Here is a 27,276-nt window from a genome sequence, read left to right as displayed (position 1 = left end):
TACTCAATAAGATGAAGAAAAATAATGTGGCAGTGAGCTATGTGAAATAGTCACCTGCCTGATGCGGACAGCGGGTTGCTGGTTTCCTCTCACGTGCACGTGTCAGGAGCATGCGCACAGACATCCCTCCTGAAACGTGGCTTACCCTTGAAGTCAGGCTGCATTTCCTTAAAAGTGACTTCCAGTGTCAGGTACTGAAATTAAAAAAATGTGTTGATAAATAATGAGGCTAAACATAATAACATGCAATTAAAAAAAAAAAAAAGAAGACAGGAAAAAAAAAAAAAAAGAAGGAAAATATATATCCCTGCGGGTTTTATTCACACGTCGCATCCCCTCTAGGGTGGCCCAGGCTATGAGGTGGGAATGTCGTTGCAGCTTATGCAGCTCTTGCAGCTGGCTGCTGGTCGGTGTAGCTGTTGTTTGATTTGGCTGTTTTCATAAAGCCATTTATCCTTCTTTCACCCTCAGAGGAGAAAGGCTGATGGCAGTATTCAGCAGGGACTCTCACATACCTACGTGCCTGCCCAAAGCAAGCCTTTTTAGCGGGTGCTGTAACCCTAGGGGGAGGCGTGCAAAGAGAAAGCCTGTCTTTGCAGCCCTGTGCTGCTGCCCAAGACCCCTCTCTGCCAGCAGGGAGGATGCTCAGGAGCACAGCAGAGCATGACCTGAGTGGGAAAGCAGAGGCAGAGGAGGGGATGGTGTGGGGAGAAAGGTGTGGAGGTGGTGCATGTTCAGGCTGCCACCCAGCCCTCCCGCGGTTCCTTCCCATGCCACCCCCTCTGACTGCGCATGGGGCTCTTTTGAGAGATTCTGGAGGCTGCAGTTATGGGAGGATCTCGGCTTCCTACAGCTTTTAATCTGTGAGGTGAGCTCCGAAGGCTCAAAAGTTCGAGGGCAACAGATGATGCCACAATTCTTAATTTAAATCGGGATTTTCAATCTCCTTTCCAAACATTGATTTCTGGCAATCTTGTGAGACTATAGTTTCTACCACTTCTAAATAGTCTTTTTCCCTGCTTTAAAGCGTTGGAGTGCAAAGCAACCTCATTTTCCTTCTGGAAACCTGAAAGAGTTTTGCAAAATCGGGATGTGCCCGTAAATCCATAACCGTTTGGTCCTTACTCCCACAAAAACAAGCTGCTCTTGCAGCACTTCCACAGCACATGCCAGCCTGCTGCCTTTGGCTGCGGCCAGAGGACAGTGAGCAGAGCCGGCCCAGCTTTGGTGCTGGGGAACCTCTGAGTGCAAGTCAGTGGTGTGGCTGCGGTAGCTGTACACATCAGGGTACAGAAGAGGGTAATGTGATCTCTTCTGATACAATGACTTGCTGGCAGAGATTAAAAGCAAAATGCAACCAGGAGCGAAGTTTGCATGCATGCACAAGATTTACATCGTGGCATTGCTAACAGCACATGGGCTCCCATCGAGGCGCTGGAGCTGGATGTCGTGGTTGCTGCTTGTCTTCTGGCTGGGGCGAGAAGGGCACTGCCCACAGGGAACATGCCGTCTCAAAGCAGAGCTGTGGTTGTACTTCCTTTTAGATGGACATCTTTCTAGTTGAAGGGTAACTAATTATTCTGCTGCCAGCAGGACAGTAGAGCTGAATCAGGCTTGGTCACCACACAGTTTTTATTTTTCGGTGGTTATGGGCCTGCCTATTAAAAGCCTGTTGCAGATATTCCCACACATCTGTTTCTGGGCGACTGCCGAGGTGCACATGTGTCTCTGGACCATTTTGAAGTGTTGACGCAAGGTTCTGCTCAAGCTCACAAACCCAGACTCTCAGAGGAGCCTGTCAGCACCATCCTGCACTCAGGCAGCCGTGGGACTTGGATTTGTTCGCACCCTTCAGCTTGAAGTTGGAGCAGAGATGTACCCCAAATCTGGTTCAGCCCTACCTGGGTGCATTCTTCTTATACCAGTCTAAAGCTGCTTAGGCCAGTACTGAATTTTCTGGCAATCCTGAGGTCGTGCTAGGGGTGGAGTGACTGTTGCTTGCTTCTAAACTGGGATAAACGCTGCACTACCAGAATTATATAGACGATCCCTTGTGCTCACTGCTAAATACCTAAAGAGTACTGAAGAGAGATCCAGACTCTTCTGCAGCCTGCCAGGCACCGCGCTTTCTGGACTCCCAAGAATTCAGCAAGAGTCTAGGGGAGCACAGAGAGCGTAGGTTTAAAGAGAACATGTGCAAGAGCTACCTGCAGAAACAAAATCCGGTGAAGCTATCTGCATGCTGCAGTGAGAAAATACTGTAAATATTAGATTTAAAAATTTATTTAAAATTAATCAGAATCGCTTTTGCATCTGGTTGAGTAGACTATATCATTTGCAGTAAGGTTACTGTGGCCTCTTGGAAGGGTGTACTTAAGGCTTGTCAAAAGCTCAGCAGAATGAAGGAAGATGCAGAGCAGTTTGCTTTGCTTTGGATTAGGCCCAGAGGCCACTGTGCCATTTGGTAGGACTGGCTTAACCCATATTCTCATCTGCAGGTTGTGGGCAGCAGGTTAAGCTGAGCTTTGTCCTTCTAACGTGGAGCTCCCCTGCTCTGCACTTTGCAGAGTTAAAGCCTGTACCTGGTAGAGAGATGCAAGATGAGAGCAGTCAACAACCAGAAAAATATATTTCTTCAGCTGTACAAAATATTGCTAGATAAATCTTCAGTAGCTGTCAGGCTGATTGGCAGCCATCTCTTTTTGGCAAAAAAACGGCAGTGCATCTTGCCCTTGATTTTTCACCCAATTTTCCTTGATTTATTACCATTACAAAACAATGACAAGCAGAGGCTGACATTTTTCTTAAGTACTTACCCTCTGTTTTTCCTTTTGGACTCATTTCCCATTTTTCCCTCTGCCTTTTCCATTTTTCAGCATCGTTTCTTGACACCTGTGTGAGCAGAGCTGCTAGGCACTGTGGGCTGTGTCTCAGCATCCGAGAGGAAAAGCTGTGAGGTCCGGTGAGGAGCCAGGCTGTGCCCGGAGAACCCTGGCAGGAGCTGGGTTTTCCTCAGGGCTGTTTGTGCGGTCCCCTTGGTAGCTTCAGCTGATTTAGTATTGTGGTGTGCATCACAGGTGGCTAAAAAGTGCTTCTAGTGCAGGTGCTGGGAAGGGTTTTAGGAGGGGCTCTGGGATTTTGTTTGGTAGTGTTTGCTTTAATACTAAAATGAGCGGCCTAGACTTCCAGTGAGCAGGCTTGTACAAATAAAAGTCCTTTTCTCATGGGGCATGCACATGTGCATTGCCACAGCATTTTGTATAGGCCAAATATGCAAAGGGGTTTCATAAATAGATGTGCATTCATTTCCAAAGGTGATTAAAGTGTCTCCTTCAATTCATAAAATCCTTATGCTCCTGATGGCCAGCAGCAGGAAAGGCGTACCGGAGGATCCATGTCTGGGTGTATGCTAGGACTTCAGGCTGGCCAGAGCCTTCAAGTAGATCTAACGTTTTTCTAAAGCAAACGTCCCTATCCCCAAAAATAACAAGAATAATTGAAAAACTTTTCAAATAAACCCCGCACACCTAGAGTTAAAAAGTCACAAATGAGAAATATAATTTTTAATATATTGAAAAATAAAAATAAACAGGTAAGATCACAAGTTCTTGTAGGCAGGCCCTTGCTCCTAGGCAGGGTTGCAGCAAGCACAGGGGCTCCTGAGCTGCATGAGACTGCCTGGTCCTCTCCAGTCCCCAGGAGATTCCTCCTGTCACCCTTGGTGCCTGGCTGGATGCTCCCTGCAGGAGCTGCCCCATCCCGGCTCCTTCTCGGCTTCCTCTCCAGCATTTGTTCCACGGCCCATCAAGCTGAGATGTCTTCCCTTCTCCTCCTAGAGGGGTATGACTGACCCAGCCAGCCATGTGAGGGGACAGAATAGCAAATGCACAAAGAAGACACGTACCATCTATCACATCTTACCCTGTTTCTGTCCTCAGGGCAGTTGTGAGAGAGCCAAACGAGGCTTTGGGTGTGAACTAGTATGACCTTCCTATGGTCATACTGTTGAGCGGGCCCATGACAGCTAGCCCTGAACCCAGATGCTGCAACAAAAGTGCTCAGATACCATGATGATGGGCTCAGCTGATGAGCAGAGTCGAGGTAAGTTGTAGTTTAAGGCAGCAGAAAAGCATCAAGAAGCAACAGGAAAAGGTGAATAGTGAAAAAGGGCAGAAGACACGTTATTGCACGGAAAGGAGTCTAGCAATAGGCTGTTGTCCATCTGGGCTGAGTAAAGTCGTATCGGTTCAGTGGATAGTGAGGGAGTAAAGAGGTATTTTGCAGTATCTGCTGAGGCGTTACAGCAGTTCTGCTAACTGAATCAGCAGAGGCCCGTAAAAAGCAAACCACCGCATGCAGCCGCTTGCTTTGCATAACATCTTGCACAGAGGGTGCTGCAGCCCCATGGTGTTGAACTTGTTGCTTCTGCCATCCACCTCCCCATCTGTCTCTGGCCTGGGTTCCTGCGGTGTCTGCAGGTGCAGCCTGCAAAAACACATGCAGTCCCCAGGTGTAGAAGGGGAATTGGGACTTCGTGCACCTTGTCCTTGCAATGCCAACCCCATCTTTTATGGGAACTGCGTGTATGCAGGGTATATGGTTGCATCCCCTGTCACCTCTTGCTTCCCCGTGACTGTAGCGTAAGAGTCTGTCTCCTGTCAGCATCCCAAAGCATGCTGAAAGATGGAAGCTGTGTATCTTGTCTCTTACCTCTTCGGGCAACCTCTTTTGTATTTTAATGAATATGTCCTTGGTTTGTGCTGTCTGTCATTTGTTGTGCCAGTCTTTGGTCCCACAGATAACTAGGAGAAAATAACCCATGAAGTAAAATTTTCACAAACAAACAGAATAACAAACACCCTTCGACACTAAGAAGAGGAAGTCACAGCATTTACAGAGAACAGCAACTTAAGGAGCTGGAAAAAAACAACCCACTGGTGCAGAATTAGAAGGATGCAAGTGCATGTGTATGTTTAAAATTTAAAGAAATGTGTTTCGTTTTCTATATATTCAGTGATCTACTATGAGCTAGAGTGTGCCATTGTCTTTTCCTCAGGACAAGAAATGAGAAGGGAAGCTGAATTCCTGCTTCAGCAGATATTTATCTGTCCCCTTAACCCATGCGGTTGTATGATGATTTTTGTGATGATCTGAGAGATCATATGATGAGATTAGAACTTTTAAGAGCAAATATTCAGTTCTTCCATTTGTAGAGACAAGGGTGAAGAGAGGACTCAAGGAATGGAAAGCTGATGAGAATCCAGAATTGGGGAGGGTGTGCTTGATTAGTTTGGGAGCTGCTTTTTAATTGGTTTTCATTATTTGGTTTTTAAATTCTTTTTAAAATTGAAGCTAGGTGGAGATGCTAGCAGTCTTATTTGTGCTTTTGCAGATTTTCAGATTTTTCAAGAGGGAATGGGAGGAGGAATCTTATGCTGGAATTTCCTGGAAATTTCTTGTTTTGTTTTATTAAACGTGCAGACTTTCTGGTTTTGTTGATATTCTCATAAGCAGCAAGTGGGAAATTTGTAGTGTTGTCTTATTGGGGAATGGGTGTTACTGAAATAAATAGGAGTTTCTTTACATTTGTCAGCATTGAGTTTCCTGGCAACTTTTTGAGGTTTGATTGTTTGTTTGGGGAAGGCGGGGGGGGGGAGGTGTTAAAGCACATAAAGAAGACCTACTCAGTGACAAGAGTCCATGAAGGTCTACTGGTCATGCAGGGACCCTCCCAGACCATATAAGCCAAACGTAGACTTTGTCACAGTTAGAAACTTCTTGTTGCAAAGGTCTAGAAAAATTCTGTGTTGAGATGAGATTGACACAGTCAGGCAGGCTCATTTAGTCTGAAAGAATAAGGTGAAGGAGACCTGTGTTGGCATAGAAAAGCTGTTCTTATTACTAAAAAATGATTTTGACCTTTGTGGAGATACTAATTTCACCTCCTGATAAAAGAAAATTTTGGATGCTTGCTCCAGGTCAGGCATATAACACTTGAAAAATTCATCAGTGATCTTGATTTGTTTTGACATGTTTTTTTGCCTACTACTGAGTTTTGTATTTCTGTTTCTTCTAGGTATTTGCTTGTAGTTGGTGTTGCTGGTTGGTTTGAATCCTCACTGCCTTGGCAGTTGAATAGTGTTGCCCACAGGTCCCAGTGTTGTTCTTCACTCCTATATAACAGGAATCCAATAATAAAAATGAGACAATAATCATAAATAAGACTGCAATAATAAAATGCCTTTCCAATTCTGTAATTAGTTGGGTTTGCTTGCTTTTCTGTTGTGTAAGACTTATGTTTCCTTCTGATTTTTATTAATTCTTAAGAAAGAGCATTGTCAAAAATTACTGCGTTTATTTAGACTACTACAGTGCTGTCATTAGGATAGCTTAGGGAAGAGTCTAACAAGAAAATACCTATCATGACTTTGATGATGCAGTCTTTGTAAAAACCTTATTCTCATAAACTAACTTATTTTCACAGTTATCCCAGGCAGTAGAATGACCCAGCCCCCCAACCCGTGTTCAAGGGTCAAGAGAAATGTCTAGGTTATGCTGTGTTGTCCCACATCAGAGAATAGGTCCACATGGGGTTTTTGGGGCAGAATTTCCTCTGTCAACATTATACATTGAGAGCTTGGTAGCAGAATTGCTTTTAATTAGCACATGTGGCAGTCGTTTAAATGTGTGTTTCTAGTGATGCTGGTGAAGAGCCCCTAAACAGATGGGAAGAATTCAATGTGGGTGTTTAGATCAGAACAATTAGTTGAAAAATTAGGAATCGTTCTTCTGTTGAGTGAGTATGAGTTAAAGACAGTGCTCCGGCATGCAGATTGCCTTTCCCACGTTTTGTATAGCAAAGAGCCAAACAGATTTACTCTGCTGTCTTTATTTCTTCTGAAACTGTTTGCCGAGTAGTACGTCTCATCCTAAAAATGGAGGTTGGGTTTGTTCCATTATTTGTCTGGTTGTTCTTAAATAAACTCTGGATCTAAAAAAAAAAAAAAAAAAGAAATGTGACCTGCCCAGTTGTAGATACTGGTTTGGTTTGCATCGATATTTGAAAAAGGGAAGACGAGGGTAACAGAATTTAGACAGATGCCCAAAGGCATCTGCTCCTCTCCTCGTGGTCATTAGACGTTCATAATACAACAGTGTGAACATGGAATGGCCCTCCTTTCCTTCAGGACTATGTTGGCTGGCTTTAAAGTGAGCAGTAAATGAAGTGAAGACATCTTGTAGGCAGACACAAACTTCTACCAGTTTTCAGTCTGATTTACATAAACTCAGTACTTCTCAAAAAGCTTAGCAATCGTTAGCTTTGCTAGAAAGCCATTTTGGAGTGATGCAGGGCTGCTATCACAGATTGCAGCTAAGAAACTTGGGATCCTTGAGGGGCAGGATTACAGTTTCCCAGGGCTGGCTTAATCCAGCAGACCATATATGTGTGGTTGGACAGAGCCCAAAGAGATAGTATAAAAATAATAAATTATTATTATCCGGAAGACATAAAGCTTAATAAATAAGTAATAAGTCGCAGCATTTTCCTTTTCTTAGAAGAATAGACTGGCTGTATTTGTTTTAATTTTCCTTTCATTGAGCACTTTTCTCTTGTTGCTCTAAGTACCCTAAGGTGCTGAAATTTAGGACTAATTTTACAGAACCTAAGGAAGCTATACTGCTGCCCTTCAGGCTGAGAGAGAGAAGGAGAGTAGGGATGTTTTCTGGAAGGGGCTTCTATGGACTTTGCTAGTGGGTAGGGAGGGCCTGGGAAAGCTGTGCAGCTCCTTCCAGCAGCGTCTCCCAAGTGATGTAGTAAAGGAGACCCCACTGTGTACCTGCAGAGACATGGGCACACAGAGGTACAGTAATTTTCCCAGCGTCATCTCTCTGGTTAACATAAAACTAAATGTTCAGGGTGTCTCCCAAGTCCCATACCCATGCTTTGCTGGCAGCATAAGCTGGGGAAAATCTTTTAAACAGGCATAGGTATCCTGCAATTTAAAAGAAGACTGGGGTGGGATTTTATCACTGGCCACCACCACTCTGCTGACACTGACAGGGATACAGCCCTTGACCTCTAGCAGGGTGCAAGTTGGGCAGTGCAAAGTCCTTCTGAAAGTCCAGCCAACAAGCACATTTGGTGATCACCTCCTGTTTGAAGCAATGGTTTCTCTGCAGTCCTGGCCAGATTTCAGCCTGGATAACTCTGCTCCACCTGCTTAAAATCCTTCCCTGGTGTTTCACTGGGCATGGGCCCCTCCTGTTCTGCAGTGCTGCAACATTCCCCTTCCAGTTTTATACCACCTGCTCGTAAATGGGTTTCTAGATCATCTGCGCCCCCGGTTATTAATCAAGCTGGATTCCGTGTAATTATTTCAAAGGATCTAAATGTGAAAGCAGTAAGTATGTGCACAGCCTCAGTGCTGTATGGTGCGGTAGCTTCTCTTGGTGTTTATCTGCACCACCCAGCAGGTCGTCATCCCTCCGTATTCCTTTTACCAGTGAGGTTTGGATTCATCCACATTAGTCTGAACTGACCTGTTGCCCCCTGTGAGCACGTCCTTTTTGGCAGGGGAATTAGAGAAGGGCTCTCCGTGAGAAGGAGGGGGAACTGGTGCTCAGCGAAGGTGTGGGATCCACTCAGGTCACAGGGTGGGAATCGGATCTGCTTTTCACATAGGCACAACAAGCAAGGCAGCATCTTTCCTTCCACAGGTGGCTTACTAGAGGATTTTATCACAGTTGAGTTTATTTTGTGACCTCAAACTTCCACACAAAGTCTGCACCCCTTCCCATTCGTCCCTGCTTTCACTTCATATTTCTTTTTTTTTTTTTCCTCCCTCTTGGCATATCATTATGTTTTCATTAATGTATCAACAACAGGGCAGCTGTTGTTGCTTTGTCCCTAGTATTGTCTTCTCCATTCGGACCTTGGAATTGGGAGATCCTTGAAATCCATGTCTCTTATGTGACTTTTAGGCAGAATCAGGTGCTTCACTTTCCCCCTTGCCCGCAAGCATTTCTCTCCAAGCTGTAAAATCAATCTGTTCTAGGTACTTTTTTCTTCTTAAATCTGACTGCTGCTAACACTGTGTTTCTTTCATTAACAGATTAGCTTTAAAGGAAGCCTGTCACCAACGGCCTGCCCTGTTGTACCCACTGTGTGGCGAGAAAACTCCGAGGAGAAGCTGAGGGCAAGCTGCATCTCGGAGACGGTCCATGGGGACTGTACCAGATCCTCTGAGATCTGCCAAGCTTTCCCTCGTCGCAGCTTCTGCAGAGGAGGACCACCTGGGAGACCTGCAGTCTGCTAACCGCCAGCCCCAACTACCCAGTGGCAAAAGGGCCAGCAATGGCTTCCCGCGCACGCCGTCCGGCTCTGCTGGAGTTCGCTTGTTTGACCTGAAATGCACGCCAGCTGCCAGCACACAGAGCTGCGAGCAATGCCGCAAGGACGATGCTAGCCAGCAGGAAGCCTTTCCTCCCGGGCTCACCAGCAAAGCTGCAGAGGGGCATCCTGCAGCCATAGAGCCTGCTGGTTGCTCCCGGCCAGCGGGCAGCCGGGGACCGGCAGCGCCAGCCCCCGCTGCAGCCAGAGCCCCCTTGGCGGGAGGGGGGCCAGAGATGATGCCAGCCCCCCAGAGCTCCCGGCAGTTTGTGCAAGGCAACCAGGTGAAAAGGAGCTCCCTGACGCAAATGGATGACTCTGCCTTGAAACCTCAGGGGAGTGATGATCAGCCGGTACTTGAGGTGTTAAGTCATTCTTCCCCGAGCGACCCCATCAGGGGTAACGAGTCCTGTCGTACTTCTCAGGCAAACCTTCTGCAAAGAGGGGAAAAAGACAGGGGAGCAGAAAAAAATGGTTCTGCTGCATGTCAGTCAGCCTCGCCAGCGAGGCACACTGAAGCTGACTTGGGGAGAGACCCACAGACCGGTTTGGAGGTGAAAAGTGGGGCTGCAGACACCACGCAGTTGCATCCCGCAGGCAAAACTGAAGCGGTGCAGAGCAGCGAGGCACCGGCCCGGTCTAGTCGTGAGAGTCTGCATCCCGTACGCAACATGGACACCGAGCCGCCGGGGAGTCCAGGCCCCACCCAGGCCTCCAGATTCAGAGAAACGGGTACCATGACGGTTCAGCCAGAGAGCAGCTCTTTAACTCAGGAAGCAGTAAGCAGGACATGGCGAGATGTTGAGGTTCAGGCAGTGGCTACCGTGGAGAGCAAATCAGCCTCCACCAGTCCCAGCATCCTTGCTGCCTTCTTAAAAGGAAATCCTTCTCCAGAGGAGAAGGAAGAACTGCACATAATTTACCAGGGAGGTACGGGGCTGAGCCAGCCTGCACTTACTGACAGTTTATCCTCACAACAAATGTCCCCATGTTCTCCCGGTGTCACGGCAAAATCAACTGTTGTTATGGCTGCGACTGCTTCAGCCCAAACCCAGTCTGTCAAACTGCCTGGGGTCCCATCTGGCGTGGTGTCTCCAGCAGCAGCAGATAATGCAAAACCTGTTCTCCCCTCCTCCCCTGCAGCCATTACCTCCCAAGGGACATCTGCGGGTAATGCTGAAATGATCGGTGCAGCCCGTGATGACGAGGATGCTGCTCAGCTGCCGATGGATGCTCCAGTCCCACCAAAGCCCATCCCTGTTGAGCAACTTGCAGTTGACTCCAGTAGTCAAACTCCAGCATGGTCTGGGTCTGGCACTGGCGAACCAAGCACCACTTCTGCTGCCGCTGTCCCAGGAACCAAGAGAAACGTGCAAGATGTTGTCCGTGATGCAGGAAGCAGCCTGTTACCCTTACTCTGTAGCACAGACAGCAAAGTCAAGCAGAAGGAGGTCCCAGGCAGCTCTGAGCAAAAGCCTGTACAAAGTAAGGGTGCGAGTCAAGGGGAGGCCATTCCTAATCAGTCTGTGGTAAAACCAAAGGAAGAAAACTCAGTGGTGCTTGATCCTAAAGGAGGGATGAATGTTAGCAGCCAACATGCTGCCGTCCGCATACAGGCCCGCTCAAAGGATGAAAAGGAGGAGAGCAGTGGCCAGGGAGACACTGGCCAGGCTCAGGCAGCTGGTGGCCAGAGCCTGCAGGCAGGACTGACACCTGAGTTGAGTGCCGGTTCTACACGTCTTGACCCCACCTTGGAGGCACCAGCAGCTCCCTGGCAGCAAGGCCCCCAGGCCGAGGAGTCCAGACGCGAGCTTCACACAGCAGCTCTTCCTGCTTCAGCTCAGGCCTTGCCGAACCTGGGGGAAAACAAAAAGCAGCCCACCCCGGCCATGGAGGCGAAAGTGCAGGTGAAGCAGTCCAAACACGTCAGGGATGTTGTTTGGGATGAGCAGGGCATGACGTGGGAGGTTTACGGTGCTTCCCTCGATCCAGAATCCCTGGGAATTGCCATCCAGAACCACTTACAGAGACAAATACGGGAACACGAGAAACTGATCCGGGCCCAGAACAGTCAGACCCGGAAATCCATTTCCTCGGATACATCCTCAAATAAAAAACTGAAAGGGAGGCAGCACAACATGTTCCAGTCCATGCTGCAGAATTTTAGGCGTCCTAATTGCTGCGTCCGACCTGCTCCCTCTTCTGTGTTAGACTGATGTGGTTTGCAGGGGTGCGTAGATGTCTGCAGTGGTAGAGAGAAGCCCTCCCCCCAAGCCTTGAGTCCTGCTGTTCGGTTGTGTTATTGGGGTTGAGATGCAGCAACAGTGGAAAATTATTCCCCTTTGTTTTCTGAGTAGCCACGCACTCCATCACGCCGTTGTTATTGCCACAGCTGGTGTATTTCCACATTATGCCCCCATCCTGGGTACTGTCAGATGAAAAGCTAGGCACTTAGCAAAAGCACAAATTTAAACTGCCACCTTGCTGCGGGGAGAGCAGCACCTTCTGATAAAGCAAGAAGCAGAGAGATTGTCAGAATTATTATGGGAAGTTATTTGTGTGCATCACGAGGTCTTATACAAAGGGGTGGGCTGGGGAAGCTGGGTGGAGTGAAACTAAGGTTCCACAGCTGTAAAGACCTAACACAAGACAACTTTCCCAGTGTGTAAGTTACCCATGCTGAGGCAAGTCCATGAAAAGGCTACAGACATTGATCGCTACTGAGCAGTCTCACTTCTGTTGATGCTGTGGGGCACCGTTCTCGTGTGAACCCCAGAGAGCCAGGTCTTCCCCTCCCATTGAAATGGAGAACCAGGCAAAGAGTGAGGATCAAGGCTGAAGGATTATCTTTTGGAAGAATGGGATTTTGATGGCTAGAAGGGGAGGTGAGAGAGGGATATATTCTGCAGGCTTCTTCTCCCCTGCATCGGTCATGCTTAAGGTATAAGCACGCGATGCACACAGGGCAGGCGAGGCACGAGAGAGCACGTCAGTAGATGTACCCACATCTGACGGGACGATGCCCTCACTCGTGCTGTGGCACTCCAGCCAGGTCTTTCAAAAGCAGTGAGCCATTCTGGCTCCACAGCCGGTGTGGGCAGCCCCTGCTCCCAGCCTCCTGCGGCACTGAGCACCTCTCCTGTAAATGAGTCTTTAAAGCGATATGGATCTTTCCTCTCTCTCCAGAGGTGCACAGTAACGTTTTCCCGCAGGTGCAGGCTATCCTGTGCGTCTGGGTCCATGAGCCTACATGTCTAGTGTGTTACACTGGTTATTTTCCTTTTAGGTCCTTAGCCAAGTCTAGGGGGTTTTTGCGGTATTTTGGTGCTTTTCTTGCTGCCTTTCATAAACCAAGTAGCATTTATTTAGCCTGTGCATATTTTGTTTTACCTAATGCTCTCTATATTATAAACCATTATATTGTTAACTTGAAACATTTACTTTACAAAAGTACTGAAAGCTTGAGACAATCTTTGCTGTATTTCTAATGTTAGAAAAGTTGTAGAAACTGCTAATAAAAGGTAGCTTAGTGACTGTTTCTCCAGAAGTGTGATATACAATAATGTCTCAAATGTACGTTGGTCACATTTTTCACCTTAATAATATTTTTCAGCCTGGGAAATATGTTTCCCACTAGCTTTTTATTCTGTCCACTAGAGCTCATGATGGGAGGCTGGGGAACTCCTGCAGTTTGTAGAAAATTCAGTTTTCAATCCTGCAAAGCACTGAGTATTCGGATATTGTGCTCCTGCAGAGTACTAGAGTTAAATAGGGGTTGTTTTTATCCATTAAAGACTTTTCATGAATCACGATGATAATTTATTTCTGTCTCTAGTAACACACACCTGACTTACTCTGTAGATCTTACTCTTACAACTTACTCTGTAAATCTTACAGTTTTACACAGTGTAAATGAGTCTTAGTATCTTTTTTTTCTTTTTTGTTTTTTTTTTTTTTTTTCTGTGAAGCAGGCCTGAGGTGATCCCCTTTTGCTTGGGAGGCCAGACTTTTTGAGTATGTGAACTGCCAAACCTTCAAAGCAGCTGATTAGGGGCAATTTTTCCCCAGCAGAGAGGCAAAATACTGTATGATGCAGTATTTTAACTCAGTTCAGTGAAAGGTGTTGCCCCTAGGCGTAGTACTGAGTTGACTCCTATTTTTCCTCTGAATGTATTTGGGGGCTTTATCCTTGTTCCATTTCTGTACATTATTTCAGGTCCTCTCTCACTTGATGCTGAACTGCTAATTCTGAAATACTACATTAGAGACTGTCTTCCCGCCTCTCCCTACCAGGAGGAAAGCTCCTACCTTTTTTCTGTTGGTACTACTGTTTCCATCCCCTTCCTAGCAGTGTCGGAGATGTGAGTTTCATGTGAAATTTTGTGTGGGATTAATATTGGCAGTATCAGTAGGTCAGGTTAGTTGACAAGTTCAGTGTCTCTTCCCATGTTGTGTCCATGTCAGCCCTGCAGAGGTTCCTCAAGTTGTCCGCAGTGTTTGCTGTGTCCTGTCCAGGTCCAAGGCTTTGCGCTGCTCCTTTCACCTCCCTTCGACCTCCTCCCTCGCTAGCTGCTGCCGCCCAGCCTGTCTTCCTGTGAAATGGTGTCCCTTGGCTCAGTTCGCGTCTCTCTGCACTGCCCCCCTTCGCTGTAGCGTTGTGAGCCAGCTTACTCTGAACTGTCCCTTCACAAATATGCTCAGTCTGAATATATAAATGGATTGTCATATTTTTTTTTTCCAGAGGAGAATAAATGGCTATTGCGCATTCACCGATTTCCATGAACTTTATCCTTTAGCTTAAGCTCTCCAAAGTATTTCTAGCATATGGGTATGAGTTGCTTTATTGAGACCAAACTGGGCTTGGCAATGAATGAGCAGGGTGCTGAGCCAGCACTGGAATTCATTTTTCTTCATGAGGAATGGGAGATCTCTCCTGGTTCCCTGCAGCTGCTTCCAGCTGTGAGTGTTCACCACCCACACCTCCCTCCCCACCCCAAACGACATTTCTTCCAGGAAAATTTCATCAATACATATGTACCACAAAATGCCGATGGGCAAGTTACTAAGTGGATGCATCGAAACAACTGCATGGGTATAACTGGAAAAACCATAGTGGTCAGCAGAGCACTGTGCTTTTGTATTTTGGGAAAATACAAGTGCAAAGACAAACTGTAAAATGTCTGTGAAGCTGTCTGGTGGGCACAGAAGTCCTGCAGGCATGTGTTTGAAGGCAAGCAATAAAATGCCAAAAACCAACACACAAAATTGAGTCAGTAATCACAAGCACACCTCATGGAAGATATTTTAGGTTTCACTTTGTCTTGCTAGGGCAGACTGTAGGCAACCTGCTAGTTTAACGCTGGTAATTTATGCCATCTCCTGTGTACAGTGTCTAGATGACAATGTGAATCCTTGTAGGGATGATGCATCTTTCACCAGCAGCAAAACAGAACCATGGGTTTTGTTAGCGATTAGCAAATATTATGCGAGTGGTCTTGTAGCAGCCAAAAAAGACTGTTCTTGGTGTCACATCAGCGTTGAAAATGAAAGTGTGCTTGGAGTAGCGGTATGGCAGAGGGTAGGGGGAGATGATTTGCATGCCCCCACTCTTTTTCTCTGCCCAGTGACTCAGAATCACATTGCATTGTTTGGATGGTTAACAACCAAGGAAATCCACTTGGGCTAATAAAAAAGAGGGTTCAAAACAGCAAGTACTTTGTCATTCCCAAGATTAAATCTGTACGGAAAAAAAATTAAAAAGATCTGTGTTGCAGCCTAGCCAGTTGAAGTAACTCTTAAATTCAGTTTGTTGCAAGATGAGAAATTTTGGGAAACAAGCTAATTGTCAGGAAACACGTCCTTGTTGGTCGCATCTTCTGGGAAGGCTGACGTGCCAGAACCATTAATAAAAGCAGTGAATGAGAATGGAAGAGTTACTTCTAATTACAATTCAGGAGCTTTCCACCAGGAAAGATGAGAATAAGCATGTTTCAACGTTGCCAATACAAAACCTGAGTTTAAGGAGAACCTCACTGCAGGCAATTTGCAATATAGTCCTGGATTTCGCGTGAGACTGTGACATCCACCACTGTCAGTGTGCACTTGGTTGGTGTCTGCCAGCTTTGCGTTGCCTTGGGCACAAGTGCTGAAGTCCTGCCCCGTTTCTGCTAACTTGGTTTGGAAAAAAAGAGCTGGAGGGACAAGGAAGAAAAGATCTGTCTTCTGCATTTCAGAGGAAGAAAACCTTCTTTGGAATATACAAGAAGGAATTGCTAAGAAACATGGTGAGGGAGGGACCAAAAGAGAAGTAAAATGAAGTTGATGTAGGTGCTTTGCAAGGAATTCTCCCTCCTATGTTTATAAAGCCAATGTTTTGCTGAAGTTTTGCCTTGTTGTTCATTCTGAGCTCACGCATTTTTCATATTGGTGGTGTCCCATGGTTTTTAGGAAAATGAATATTTTCAAAGGCTGTATATTTTCCTAGTATGTATAGATCTATCCAAATACAATTCAACAAAACCACCAAGCAAACAACCTCAGTTTATTACTGCTGCTACCACGTAAGAGCTTGTAAAATGCACCATTTGGAGAAGTATATTCAAGGGATTCGGAAAAGGTAAATATATGCTCTAAAGAGAACACTAGCTTTTATCTTGAATTTCATGACTATGTTGAAGTGTTAAAGTTACAAGTGGAAATCCAAATGGAAATCAGCGTTGAAGCTGATGGGAAATTCAAATTGGCTGCCATTGATTTTCAGTTTGGAAACTTGATAGAATCTACCATACCAGTGTTTCATTACTTAGCTCAGTATATGCAAGATTTGTATGAAAGTAGAAATTTCATTAGCTCCATTGTCTTGTTCCATGTCCATCCTTCTACACCTTTTAAAGAATGCAAAAGGTTACCAACATAGAGTAAGTCTTTCACACCCAACGTATGGAAATGGCTGCTCTGAATGAGAGACAACCGATTGTCAGTCTCCGTGGTCTTAGAAAGTTAAAGGCTATGGTCTGAAGGAAACCTTCCCTTCTGTTTGGTTTGGGGTTTTTTCCCGTTTTTGTAACATCTCAACCTCTGCCAGTTTATTTTTTGGTGACTGTGTGATGCCTGTCTGATTGGACAGCACTTTCAGTCATCCCAAAGATATGCACGTAGATCCCTATCCAAATGCTGCACATTACCAAATATCTCTGGAGTTACTGGCTGCTGCAGTGGTCCATGGAGCTGAAGGTCAGGTCCTGTACATTGAAATGGCTGCAGTGTTCTCTTAGGGGCCTAAATTATGCCACTTGAGTCAGTGTAGATGTTTAAAAGAAAGAATTAATTATTACAGCTGAATCAAGCCAAACTGAAATGAATATAATCCCTTTTTTTTTTTTTTTAAACTCTGAGATTTATTGGGTTTTCTGCTTTGTGTTTTTCTGAGCAGCTCTTCCTTCCCAGCATTTATAATGTGGATTTTTCATCAAGTCCTAGCAAGGAAGATTTTGCAATGTGAAACATATCTTTCATCATTCAGGGTTCTTTAAAGAAGAAAATGATGTTAATACTGAGCCCAGTCACACAGAGAGGAAATATTTTTTCCTCTAGGAAAATGTTTGCTGTAGGTAAGCTTATGTGTTGCATGTGTCCATGTTTAAAAGGGGCGTACACGTGTGCAGGTCCCATGCATTACTCATACTCATTAAGATGATTTTTTTTCCCTTTGCCCTTCTGATTGAATGCTGGAGGCTTAGCATCTTCCACAACTTTGAAGCAAGTTTAGATCACTCTGCAATACAGAAACAAGGATTTTCTCCTTATCTGGTCTCTCAAAAAATTCCCACGGCCATATCTAAAAAAAAACACCAGTTGGCCAACCTCTGGGTCTAGGCTGTCAACAGAAAGTGCAGTGACTGGGGTGTACAGAGTTGTACACTGGCTCCTGCGCTTTGTGGAAATCCACACTTGTATGTACAAAGTGGCTTATACACAAAGACAATGGGTGATAGCAAGCATCTGAGTTCATTAGGAACAGAATCATGTCAGCTGGGTCCCATTTGAAATACTAGACCTTAAGTTTTTGTTAGCTTTCTGCTTAGACTGACACTCTCTGGAGTAGAAATAAATGACAATTCTGCCAGCAAAGTCTCCAGCAGTTGTCTGCTGCAGAATACAAGTCTCTCCAACGCTTCTCAGCAGCTCTGCTACAACAGGCAACTCTTCTGTTGGAGGGTCCTCCTGACAACACTTCCCTTAGCCCGGTTCATAATCAATAGTTTCAAGTACATCAAACACAAGTTTAGACAGTGCCCTGAAGAATTTCAGTAAAATGGTAGAGAAAGATCCATGCATTCATTGTACATAAAATCACATCTGAAGTTAAGGTCTCGGCTGCACCCTGAAAAGCATTGGGAGTTTCTACCCAGAGTTAAAGGGAGAGAGGGTAGGTGAACTTTGAATTCCTGGCTCTTGCAAGTACCGCAAAAATGGTGGCTGTGAATCAGTCAGCAGCAGCAGCAAACCAACTTGGGGTCTTCTAACAACAACTAATATTATTGTGGTTTTATTATTTTTATAGTTACACTGACTGAACGTGATGTACTGTACAAAGTAAAGCTAGTATTAGGCTTCCAGGTGTACCGTGGCATTCATTCGAGACATACCAACAGAAGTTTGCATGTGAAGAAGTCTTACAGTGATACTAAAGCAATGTTACCCACCTGATCAAGTCCCTTGGGAATTTAATGTTTTGCTGTTTTACATCTCCTGGTTTCCATGCTGAGTACAATAAAATGAACACTGTCTTAATTATTCTGGGTCTCTGTTTATAGGCTGACATGGGAAAAGAAAGGACTTTTAAGTGTGGCCGTTCTGGCTAAATCTGTGAATGTCTGTAAGACAGAGGAACTATGAAGGGCTTTCTGAATTCAGGCCTGAGACCTGGCACTTTGCAAAGCTCGGTGCAGTGGAAGCCACCACGCGCTGTCCCTGCCGGAGAAGAAACCCATCTGCTTCCTTCTGTGTAAGTGCTGTTGCCTTTTCACAGCTGTTCGTGAGCACAGGCTTTTCTGTGGAGGCCGCTGCTCTGCCCTTTCGCATGAATTCACTCAGCCTTTCAGCAGCCCTGTTGCCACACAGCAACACATTATTCATCCAGCTCAGCAACCCAGGAGCCGAGGTGGAGAGGGCGGCATTTTAACCCTGCGGTGTCACTGCTGTAGCAAATTGTCACCACCACCCGCCAGCACGCCTGCACACCATGCACAAAACCGAGAGCATCAGCATCAGAGTAACCTCAACCATTTTCCTCCCCCAAAAGAAATAAAGTTTTACCTTTTAGTACAAAAGAGCATAAGATAACAGACGTGGCAGCGACGTATTTTGATCTGGTGGTGTTACAGGTATGGTATTTCCATGGGCCTAGAGGACATGAGGACCCCACCTTGGCATACTCTTTCCTATGTTGAGGGGAGAGGAGCAGAACAGACCCTGAGATAATGAGGTTGCATGGTGCCTCTGCTACCAGGGATGTTGCACGGTGCCTCTGCTACCAGGGATGTTCCAGCTGCTCACCCCAAGCTGGAGCCCTCTTCCCAAAAAATAGTTGTTTCCTTCACTGTGTTTCTGTACTTCTTGTGTCTTGTGGTTGGCTGCTAGGGTTCAGGCTACTTCAGTTAACTGCCCAGTACTTTGGGCAGTCACGCAGGGTATTTCATTAATGAGCTTTGCTGAATTCCTTGTGGTGTCATTCAGGTTCCTGTGTGCCAGTGGCTGCTGAAGATTAGTCCCAAACCCATACTGCCAGGAGCAGGGTATTTCCCTACAGTAGCTGCGTTCATTCAGCTGTATGCTGCAATTGGCAAGCTCTCTTTGTAGGCAGGAAAACTGAGGTCTCCCTTTCCTACTTCATCCCTGTAGTCTTGCTGCAGTAGGGAAAAAGCCTAGAGATCCCCTGTCCCCAGGGGACTGACCCAGCAGAAAAAGGACCAGTGCAGAAAACAAGCTAGCATCCTATCAAACCAGTGCACATCTTCCATCTGATGCAGATTTTTTTATCATATAACAGCAGTTTCAGGGAGATAGTGCCTTCATAAAGAGTAAGTCTGACTTCTTGTTCACGCATCGACTGATTTACCGAGGACGTGAGCTTTCCAATCAGCAGCACTACACCCTGGGGTATCTGCTTCACTTTTTTAACCAGGTAAAGAAACCACCATGCCTTTAGGCATTCAAATGCCATTAAAACCACTCTGTGGCAGGTGGGAGTACTGGGAGTGGAAAACTTAAGATTTCCTCATCAAATTTCAGATTACTCCTTTGAGAACCATAAATGGCTAGTTTTGCTAGCCAATGTTTTAAAAAGTAGGCACTTTTAAATCTGCAACTGAGTATTTAGGTAAATATGGCCTCATTTGTGAGAAGTGTAGGGTGGTCCTATGTCCTGTTGAGGTCAGGCCACAGAGACCTGTGGGTGCTTGATATCACCACAAATCATACCACTGTTAATGAGACATCTATACCCAGTGTGATACTAGGTAACTCGTAGTAGGCAACTCTGAGTAGGAATGACAGTCTGCATGTTTGGACCAAGAGAAAGTTGTCAGCGCAAATTAGGAAATGGTAACGTATGCCCCATTGTTGCTCGTATTTCAGCAGCGTTTGTAGGAATGAAGGTACCGCTGCTAGCATCGCAGAGCACGCTGCTTCCTACAGCGTTGTCCTTTGCACTTACAAGAGTCAAATTAAGTGTGATCAGCAGGCTTGGGAGAGTGGGTGCCAGCCTGCAAAGAAATTTGCCTTTGCTGTGCCATCTTAGTGATGAATTAACTTTTTAAAAAAAATAAATTCTAATAGCCTGCTGTGGACTGCGGCACAAGGAAGGGATTTGGGTCATTCATGCTGAGGTTCTGCTTTAATTCCATAATTCTATTTATTTCTTTTCCTAATTAGAAACCTGCTTATGGCAGTGCTTTTTCTCTAAATCCACTTATATAACATCAGAAAGACATAAGCGAGCTGAGCAGTTGAGGACATGTTTCTCAGAGGCTGGCGAAAAATACCTGGCAGCTAGAGCACAACCGCTCGGCACCCGCCTTTTCCTTGGTGCCTGTTAGAAAATGGCTGGTGCGCAGGGACGGCTTCTGGGTTCCGCAAAGCCCCCCCATCCGTTCTGAGCAGGGGACTGCTGGGCTGCATCGCCTTGGGCTCGGGAAGGAGGAGAGACGAGGTCTGCCCAGGAGCTGGCAGAGGTGAGGCCATCCACGAAGCCGCTCCTCCTGTGATTTGGGAGCGCACCACGTTTCTTCCCCCACGTTCAGGTCTCTTCCTTTTTTAAGGACAGTTATTGAGCTATTAATTAATGATACGAATTGCTTAGGTTTAGTAAGTCTTAAGCTAAGGGAAAAGCCTCTGAGGAGATACTGGCTCCACGCATTGGGTTACTCGCCCTTTTGAAATGCCTGGGCTCCCATTAGGCTTTGGACGCTCTGAGCACCTGCTCTGTAGGTGGAGGTGGGTGGACAGGCTTCCCTGTTTTTTCCTGGCTCCAGCAGAGAAGGAGTGGGGAATAAATAGGGCTGGCATCCAAATATCTCCTATTTAAAGGTGAAATGGTGGCTGAGAAAGTTGAGAGCTATACAGCAGTTTAGGTAAGACACAGTAATCAAATGAGTCCTACAAACTGAGGCAAATGCAAATGCAGTATATGCTCCAATTTTCATTTATGATATGAAATATTCTTTATTACAACTTTATCTCCTTGCCTTTACTGACATGGCTCTGCATGCTTATATATTTCTCTGCTGGGAAAGTTTTCTTGGTATTTAACTTCCCTACCACACAGCTGCTACAGCAGTCTATACCTCCTTCATCCATGCATCTTAAGCAGTGTGCTCTCTCCTCCCAAACTCACCTGCCTTTCCAGCTTGGGTCAGTTGATGTTGAAGGGCTGTTCAGAAGAGTGAAGCAGTTGGGCGCTCACGGTCACCTGCTCTTCACTTTCTGGACGTTGCCATGAGTGATACTAGCAACTGTCTTGCATTTCTTAGCGTGAGTTCCTGTGCTTTGGGGACATACCCTGAGATCATCAAACTGAGTGCAAACAACACAGCAAGTAACTGGCCTCTGCTCCCTGGGGTGGCCGTGGGTGGGTAGCTTCTGCCCCGTCTGCTATTCATCTCTCACATCTCCCTCTTCCCTTGCAAAGCCAAAGCCAGGTTCTCTGGCCCATTCCCCTCTGGCAGTACAGGTGGAGCGGAAAACAGTCATATTTCCTCCACTGGATATTTCCCTGAGATGGCACACTTCCCACAGGCACAGAGCTGCAGTAACCATCCCATAATGGCCACACCTTTGCTTGCAGGAAGAAAATCTGTCCCATTTCTTTTGTGCATTTTCTTTCTAGCCTGGCTCGCATACAGGCTGGAATAGCTACTGCTAACTAATTGACGGCACTATAGAGAGAGCCTACAGAATTAAGGACAGTCCCTAAGCGGTCCTAATCGCTGCTGGAACAGAAGCTGGAGCTTTTGTAGAACCTGCCTCTGACAAAAAAGAGAGCTATATGATATAGCTTACAGCTTTTTTTTATAGCTGCTCATCTGGAGGTCGTGTCCAGCTTCAGTACACCTGGTCCTTTCTGTCTCCAGTGTAGGTTAAAAAAAGAAAAAGAAAAAACTACATTGAAGCCTCCATCTACTGGGGCACAATTGTATCTTTTATTCATTCAAGCACAGGTAGTGGCACAATGTATGCATTGCTTTTTCATGGTAGGCTGCTCTGATCACACACTTTTCTACTATTGCAAGGCATCCAATACCAGCTCCAGAAGAGCTTTCATACTTCTTTAACTTGTTTGGCAAGTTTTGCTTGAATAAATTATTTGGGTCTTTCAGTGTTGTGGCTTATTTCCTTAAAAGTTCATATGCCAAATCAAAACCAAGAAAACAAACTACATTTCCAGATGCTAGGAAGAAAAAGAGGTTTGGTTTCAGTGTCCCTGTCCGAGAATACAGCACATGCAACAAACAAGTGTAATTGGGAAGAACAGCACAGAGCTTTGCTTTGATAGTAAAGAAAAAGGTCTGTAGGGGAAGGGATGGGCTGGTTTAAATGCTCCTTTTCCTGGGATGCTCCACACCTTTCCAAGTGAATGAATTATATTTTGCAAAGGTATTTCAGCACTGTTAAAACAGTTCAGTTTGGCTTTCAAAACTCAAGTGATTAACATGTTTTCCAAGTGCTGCAATGTGGATGAAAATGAGCAATAGCTCATTAAAAGAAAAATACCCATTTGGATGAAAAAAACCTCTGAGCAGCTTTCCTGTAAGACGGGTTTCTAGCCAGCAGTCTTGGCAGGTTGGACCTTGCCAGGAAGGACAGTGAGAAAGGAGGCTCCCATCTCTCCCCACCTTTGCAAACACTAGGTGCATTAGTGTTGTGCATTGAGCTCAGGAGGCAGCAGCGGCTCTGCCAGGTGGGAGGATGGCAGGGACAAAAGTGCTCTTCATTACTTAAGCCCAGTGAGCAGGGGGAGATGGGAGGCAAGAGCTTGAAGACAGTTGATAAAGATGCTGTGAGTTGTAGCAGAGACCTAGGTGTAAGAGTGGGCAAGTGTCCCTCTCGGGAGAGTTGGGAAAGCCTTGGGTGATGGCTTGAGAAGACAGTTCATCCTGCAGGACAGCTGAGGGAATCAGGGGAGCCACGGGTGAGGTGCAACATGGAGTTCTTGCCTGCGTGATGACCTTATTCAAGGTTGGTTCAAAGGGTTGTGAAACTTGAATCTGGCAAGTGGAGAGGATGGAGGGCCTGGGTTGGGAGGAGGGACCCAGAGGTGGGGCAGCATGCTACAAGGAGTGCATAGCGTTATTAACGCATAGCAAGGAATAGGTGCAGCTTCTGGGAGAGGCTTTGATTCTCTGCGCAGAAATGAAGTGGTTTGAGATGCTGGGCTGGTTCTTGCTTTGCAAACCAAGGGTAAGAACAGGTAAAGTTAGATCCAAAGAAAAGAAGGACAAAAGAGCTAAGCCTGCAGAAGGTGTTTCTGTGCTCCCGCCAGCCAGGGCAGCCCAGAGAGTGCAAAGTGGCACAACTGTCAGGACTTATCAGAGAGGCACACAAAGTCCTGTAAGGCCAGGATTTTCCCCAGAGTTTTGATTGTTTCCCTCTTTTTTTCTTGCCAAGAGACACATAGCTGCAAAAAGAAATACGAAGTTCCTGGTAGATTGTTTACCTTAAGTTTGCATTGGTTTTAGTGGGAGAAAAATGTGTTGACTGGGTTTTGGTAGATAGAAAAGGCAGATGTAGATTGATTGGGTAACCTCCCAGAGTACTAGAGAAATGTAACATGAAAGCTTTTACATGTATAAAAAAAGTATTGTCAGCAGACTCTTTTTTTTTAGCATTAAGACTCCAATAGGAGAATGAAAATGTGCTCTGGTAATTTGGATGTTCTTGGCAAGTTATATGGGATTGCCACCTATCTTAAATGAGATCTCTTTTAAATTGAGTTAAATTCTCTGTCTCATAGTTCTCATCCTAGCTCTGCCTGCCTTGTTTACCAGGGACCGAGTATCGCCTGCAGGTATACACAACACGCATTGATTTTAATGTCACACTAACACACTGCACACAAACATCACAACAGTTTTTGGGAGCAGCACCAGCCATGGTGTCACACGGATATTTAACTCTTTCTCACCCTGTTGCCTTTGGCATGCAGGGCCTGAAGCGGATCTGGCCTTGCAGAGTCTCTGTTTATATTTGGGGGGGGGGGGGGGGGAACGACACCAAAACCACCAAACCTGAGGTTTAGCTCTCCAAGCTGCAAAGATTACCTTGAAATTGTGCCTTCAGCATAATCAATGCAGCTATATGCCTTAAACCTGCAGGTAGCTTTAAATCATTTCTTCCAGTGCAAATTAACTGAAGAATCAATTTTAAAGCTCCAAAAGACCTGTGGCAATAATTGTGCACAGAATTTGGTCCTCCCCTGCTGTTAGCTATGGCATAGCATAGAAAAGCTGGGGAGAGTGATTTTTTCTTCTTTTTTTGAGCAAAAGGATAAGATTCTTTGCTTGCTTTCTAAGTGAAATGAATCAAATCTTTTTCCCTCCTAACTCTTAATGAACTGTCAAACCTTGTTAGAAACCTGGAGGAAACAGCTGATCTTGGCAGGACTCTTGCACTGCAAAGCTAATTGTCCACTCTGGGGAGAATGACCCTCCTATCTGTATGCAGCTATGCAATGCGTGATGAGCAAGTTTACATCCTCCTTGATAAACTGTTTCAGCAAGCTGCAGGCTAAACTATATTTCAAGCCCAGGGGAACTGGAAGTGTCACAAAGTAAAGCTTGCATGTTACAAGCAGCAAAACATTGTACCCTGGTATATGTGCTTTTTAGCAAAGGAAATGCCTTCACCCTTCTGAGTGCCTGCTGCCGTGGCTCAGGGCTGGCACGTTCAATGTCTGATCTCCCCCTCCCCCCGAGATGACCTTTCTGAAGACTCTTGCAAATGGATCACTCTGTCTTAAAGATACCACTGAAACCCAAAGGGAACATCTACTGAGCATGACTTGTTAGGTCGTGGTCATATAGTGCTTGCACACAGCCTCTTGCTCACAAGAGCAACAAATTTGCAGTAAAGAGGGCAAATGTGTTGGCCTAGGGTTTAGTTCTCAGGTGTCTCACTCTAGTAATACCCACCCCCAGTAGTGCTCTCTTTGCCTACTGAACCAGCAAGGGAGTGGGTTAGTCTTGGGACTGTGTCACTTTGTATACATTACCATCAAAATGGTCAATAGGTACTTAGACATCACTTTTATTGTAGGCTATCCTAAAGCCATCAGGCAATAGGGAATCTTGGGCACTGCAGTGTAGGTAGGTTTCAGCTGGTGATCTAGGCACTCTAGCACTGGTCTTCTAAGCCTTAGCCTTAATGTCTGAGTGACACTCCTTAATCTTCTGATTATCTGCCATATTTAGAGAAGGTCTTTCCTTCCATGTCACTTGAACAAATGCTTACACCCTCTGTTATCTCCAGCCTAAGAGAACATTTTTCTCTAGGTTGTGCTGATAGTAGGGGAGACAGAAAATGCTGCGGTCAGGCTGCAGGATGTTTTACAGCTTCTGTACTGAGCCCAAGCCTTTTTACCCTATTGCCTTCAATATGCTAAGTGCTTAGGTATGGTTTTGGTTGTGGGGTTTTTTTTAGAGCCACTCAGATGTTGATCAGCTCATGACCTGGACAGGGTGCAATATATGGAGTCGATAGTGAGACAACGCTGGCTGGCAAGTATCAAATACTGTCAGAGCCAGAGTCTAGGAACATTGTCCAACTAAATCACTTGGGAGTGTTTCAGGCAAGACCACTGAGTTCCAGCTCAGTCGGCTGGGTGCAGAAATTAGTTAACGTATTTCTCTGGCATATATTAGACAGACTATCTGTTCAGGTGACTAGGAGGGTCCCTTCTGGTGATGAAACCTGCAGAAGACCTGCTCTTCATTGGGTTTTTCCATGTCTCAAAGGACATAACCTTGCAGAAAACAGTTCCTTCTAGAAGCTGAGCTCACTCACCTTCCACAGGGCTCAACAGGGAGCAAAGGCCTCCAGGCTGGCTCCCTGGAAAGTAGAGGCAGACAGCCTTTGCATCCCTTGGCTAAGCAGCCAAAACAAGTGGGGAACCTCTGCTAATTAAATGCATTAACTAATGCTGCTTCCTGGAAGAATTTGTAAATCAATGCTTGTCTATCGATCTGCCCAAGCATTGGCATCTTCCAGCCAAATCTGCAGTAGCATCACTAACAGGTGTGTTATGTGTCACTATGATGCATCTCAGTGCTGCCTGTGGCACCTCGCCATCTCTGAAGTTGTTATGTATGGACACCTTACAGCAAGGCCTCTGCAGAAGGGTGAATAAGGCACAGCACCTGCACCATTTGCTCCGTACTGCCCAGGCTGCCTTCAAGCAGTACACGCTTTGGTTACTCTTCAATGCCATCTCTGCAGTCCGGCTAGTATTACTTACAGCCTTACCTGGCTCACTAGGAAAGGAGGTGTCCAAGCCTTTTCTTGAGGGAGGGGAAGGTTGCAGGAAGCCCACTGGAGCCAATCTCCTATCACCTTCACGTCAGGCCTTGGGCCAAACTGTTCTTGTGCAAGATGGACTCAGCCTGGCTGCTGGCCCGGAGACAGCTCTGCCTGGGACCTTCACCTGACTTAAGAAGACCCAGCTCCTTCCTGCAGGGCTTGCAGAGAATGAATTTCCTTTCTGCTTAATTCCACCTCTACTTTTTCAGTAAGAGTCCTCTCTGAAAGTCTTATCATTCCTTCTGCTCCTCAACCCTAAGAGTTTATCAGATTAAAGAAATTCCTGAACTGTGGGAATTCCAGGAGGATCTCTGGCACCACAGCACATCAGCGTTGCTCAGCAGGGAGATTCTTACCAGGAAACAAAATGAAGAGCTTTAATTTCATTCTGAAAGCCAGAGGGAATCTGCATTTACCTATTCCCTAGCATCCTGTTTGGCTTTTAGTTCAGCCGGCCCCTGGACTGCAATCACCAGCACTCTGGGCATTGCAATCGACTCAGACAGCTGCCCTGGAATGTAATGAAACTGCAGTGTATCAAGACTAATAATACACATCGTAGTCCTCAGCTGCACCACGTTGTTTTTATATATAAGGACAGGGACTCTGGTTTATGTAGCTTGCTCTAAAGAGACATATTGGGTCTGACTGATGTTAGATTTGAAAACAAACAAAAAAAAAATAGCTGTTGAACATACATGGAAAAATCACCTCTTTCTTCCTGTTCTAATTGATGGGCTGTCCACAAATGCATCTGCAGCTTCTCATGTTGGTGTTTAGCTGATTAAAGTTTTGTGTCTGAATCAAACCCC

At 45.8% G+C, this 27,276-nt stretch overlaps 2 protein-coding genes across 3 annotated transcripts in view; both read left to right on the top strand.

Annotated features, from left to right (window-relative positions):
- The window catches only part of GPRIN3 (GPRIN family member 3), a 31,475-nt gene extending 18,291 nt beyond the window's left edge, over positions 1 to 13,184 (top strand). For both annotated transcript variants that reach the window (XM_049815133.1, XM_049815132.1), the window contains exon 2: positions 9,114 to 13,184. In XM_049815133.1, coding sequence (XP_049671090.1) covers positions 9,223 to 11,607 — 2,385 coding nt within the window. In that variant the 5' untranslated portion in view covers positions 9,114 to 9,222 and the 3' untranslated portion in view covers positions 11,608 to 13,184. The remainder of the gene's footprint in view (positions 1 to 9,113) is intronic.
- A 7,364-nt stretch (positions 13,185 to 20,548) lies between these two features.
- FAM13A (family with sequence similarity 13 member A) overlaps positions 20,549 to 27,276 on the top strand; it is a 167,474-nt gene continuing 160,746 nt past the window's right edge. Inside the window, exon 1 of the mRNA XM_049815117.1 lies at positions 20,549 to 20,625. The gene's annotated coding sequence lies outside the window, so the exon portion shown is untranslated. The remainder of the gene's footprint in view (positions 20,626 to 27,276) is intronic.

Source organism: Accipiter gentilis, chromosome 12, assembly GCF_929443795.1.
Source record: "Accipiter gentilis chromosome 12, bAccGen1.1, whole genome shotgun sequence".
NCBI lineage: Eukaryota > Metazoa > Chordata > Aves > Accipitriformes > Accipitridae > Astur > Astur gentilis.
The sequence above is the reverse complement of the archived record's forward strand: the minus strand, read 5'-3'. Positions and strand labels throughout refer to the sequence as shown.